Genomic DNA, 2,944 nt, shown 5'->3' with positions numbered 1-2,944 from the left:
AAGACTATAAAGGTGTGATTTAAGAAAAATAATAATAAATACAATTTGCCATCCTTATTTCCTCTGGAAGGATGTTCCACAGTTTGGAGGCTCTGGTGGCAAATGTCACCCTTGTTTTTTAATCTTGTTTTGGGAACCATCAGAGCTGCATTTGAGGACCTCAGGTCCAAGATATAGCTAATAAATAATAGTAATGTGTCACGACCCGGCTCTTAAGTCAGACAAATATGGGAGATACACCACTTTAAGAAATAACAAAAAGATAATTTTATTGAACAAAAGTCAAATTATGAAATGAACAACTAAATACTTTAAATATAGAGTGTGAATATCAGTATATGTCAGTAGTTGAAGGTGTGCATGAGGGATAATGTGTGTGTATGTTGTACAGTGTACAAAGCAAAATATAAGGGGAGGCCAAGCTGCAGTCCTCACACCACTGGCAGCGTGCCTGCAAAGAAAAGAACACAAATTAGTACAAAGCCAAACAACAACTTAGGACAACTCAAACCATACGAACCAGAAGCAGCAGAGAACTAGAATGGGCCACAGGGCCTTGATTATATAGCCTGGGAGCACCAGGCCCAGATGTTCCCAGTTGGCACCATTACCCCAGTCAACACCACCATCCTGACCTGAGGCACAAACAAACACCAAACACTCAGTGACCCCAGGGGGTGCAACATAATGTAATAAAACAACATATATTTTGTGTTTCTGTATGTTTTTCCTCCAGATACTGTCTCATACAGACATCCAGATCGTGGGTGTTTTCTTATCCAGTATATTGTTGACGTAATCAACACCTTCGCGCATGTAGATGACATCGAAGAACTTTTCAGAACAGTAAGTTTTTTAAGTGCAAACTGTCCTCTGGGTATGAAACATGCATGTATAATAGGAGTCAGTAGTAATGATAACGCTATTGTTTTATTACTCCTAGTGTTGCTTAATTTCACACACTGTTTGTTTGAACCTCACAGGTCATGCAACGCTTTGAAGACTTTCCTGTTCCGAACAAAAGACAGATGCCAACCAAAGACAGATGCACTTTAACAAAGCGCTTCTACTTCTTCCCAGGCCTCTGAGGCAAGATTCGCTGGTGTTTAACCACAGACGTGTAACCAAATTTAAAACAACAACACTTTATGATATGTTCTTGTTTGTAATAATTTTGTCTAGGTTTTAAACTTCAAATAAAAATTTCAGTACCCCATGTTTAAATAATGTGTCTATATATAGGACACTGATTCAGTACTTCAGATGTTTTAAAGTCATCATACTTTATGAATAACATGTTTTTATGAACGCACTGTTTGCTCCATCTGTCAGTGTAAGAATGAGTAGATACAGAACAGAATGAGGTATGATATGTGAATTTTAACATAAATATTGTAGAAAATAATAAAAACTGAAAAACTACTGACTTTGTCTGCACAATGTAAACAGAAGTCTACAAGCTCTGGCTGCATCTTTAAGTCACAAAGCATCTGCATCAGTCCCATTCAAATGGACTCCCCCAGATTTCCTTTTACAGGCTACAGTTTCAAATATAAAATACTCTTTATACTATGGCCTAACTGAATACTTGGTGGCTATTATTTAATGAGATAACAACCAGTACTCAACGGCAACTCATTGCTTTTGATTTCACATTACAGAGCTGTAACTGAACCTTGAACGAGAAACAAGATAACCATTATCTTATTAAAACATGTGTGGCTATGAGGAGAGCCCAAGCAACCATTGGCCGTTGGTGTTCATCAAACGTAATAAATAGTTGTATTACACCCTGGAAGACACAGACAGACCAAGTGCCGCACTATCAGCTGTTAGTGAATGTGAATGAATGTAGCCAAAATCAATAACTAGGTTAATTAACAACACAAAGAATGGACTAAAAGTAAAAACTAATCAGACTAAACCCAATATAAACCCAATAAACGTGACCAAAGTTTGTGAAGGTAAAGTAACATGAGCTGCAGCAGTTGTTCTTGTTAGAGGAAATATCCCAAAAACAGTCATATAAACAAGGTTTATCTAATCAGAACTCTACATCAACAAGAAGAGAAAAACATTCACTGAAGGCAGCAAAAGACAGCAGAGGAAAACATGCTAGAAATATTTTTATCACACTTTGCTTAAATGTAACAGTATACCACAGGATAGGCATAATTCAGGTTAGAAGAAACCACACAAAGCAGGTTTTGATTGTAATATATCTGATGTTGCTACAGTGTGACTGCTTTGTGTTCCTCTGCCCTGGCTTTGGGATAAAAACTGAAGCTACTTTAATTTAATCTGTGTAATTCACCCATGAGGCCTCCTATAAGCTTTGACTGAACTCTGGAATGTATTTTGGCACAGAACGAGGATTGTGAATCTTCCATTTTCATTTTTAGTAACAAACACCACTTATCTGCAGCTTGGTGTTCTTCGGAAAACAAACAATGCTCTACATGTGTCCATTCTTCAAAACATGCTTATGACAAAAAGGTATGTAAAACCTGCCAATTACTTTCTGTTCTTAGGAAAACAAGCAGTGCTTTACAACAAACACCGATCAGCCATAGCCTGACTATCTGGTTATCATGGCACCTGTCAGTGGGTGGGGTATATTAGGCAGCAAGTGAACATTTTGTCCTCAAGTGGATGTGTTAGAAGCTCTAATTGCTGAAAAAGTTAATGCTGGTTCTGATAGAAAGGTGTCAGAACACACAGTGCTCCGCAGTTTGTTGCGTATGAGGCTGCATATGGCTGATTAGTGTACTTCAAAGCAGGCTCATGACAAAAAGATATGTAATTTGTGACACACAAAGCACAAACAGCAGGGGAGTTCTTCTTGGGTACACGACTGGATTAGAAAAAGCCTATTTTAAAAATTAAATATAGTAAAATGTTGAGAGCACAGATGTCTGCTGAGCTGTTCCTCTGCACACACCAA

At 37.8% G+C, this 2,944-nt stretch overlaps 1 protein-coding gene across 1 annotated transcript in view; it reads left to right on the top strand.

The window, feature by feature from the left end:
- The window catches only part of LOC118341235 (caspase-1-like), a gene marked incomplete in the record, with an annotated part of 4,928 nt that extends 3,395 nt beyond the window's left edge, over positions 1-1,533 (top strand). Inside the window, 2 exon segments of the mRNA XM_035679440.1 lie at positions 737-846; positions 984-1,533. Of these exon segments, the coding sequence (XP_035535333.1) occupies positions 737-846; positions 984-1,088 (215 nt within the window).
- Between the last annotated feature and the right edge of the window lie 1,411 nt (positions 1,534-2,944).

Source organism: Morone saxatilis, unplaced genomic scaffold, assembly GCF_004916995.1.
Source record: "Morone saxatilis isolate NCDOM2014 unplaced genomic scaffold, NCSU_SB_2.0 Contig8, whole genome shotgun sequence".
Classification (NCBI taxonomy): domain Eukaryota; kingdom Metazoa; phylum Chordata; class Actinopteri; family Moronidae; genus Morone; species Morone saxatilis.
The sequence above is the reverse complement of the archived record's forward strand: the minus strand, read 5'-3'. Positions and strand labels throughout refer to the sequence as shown.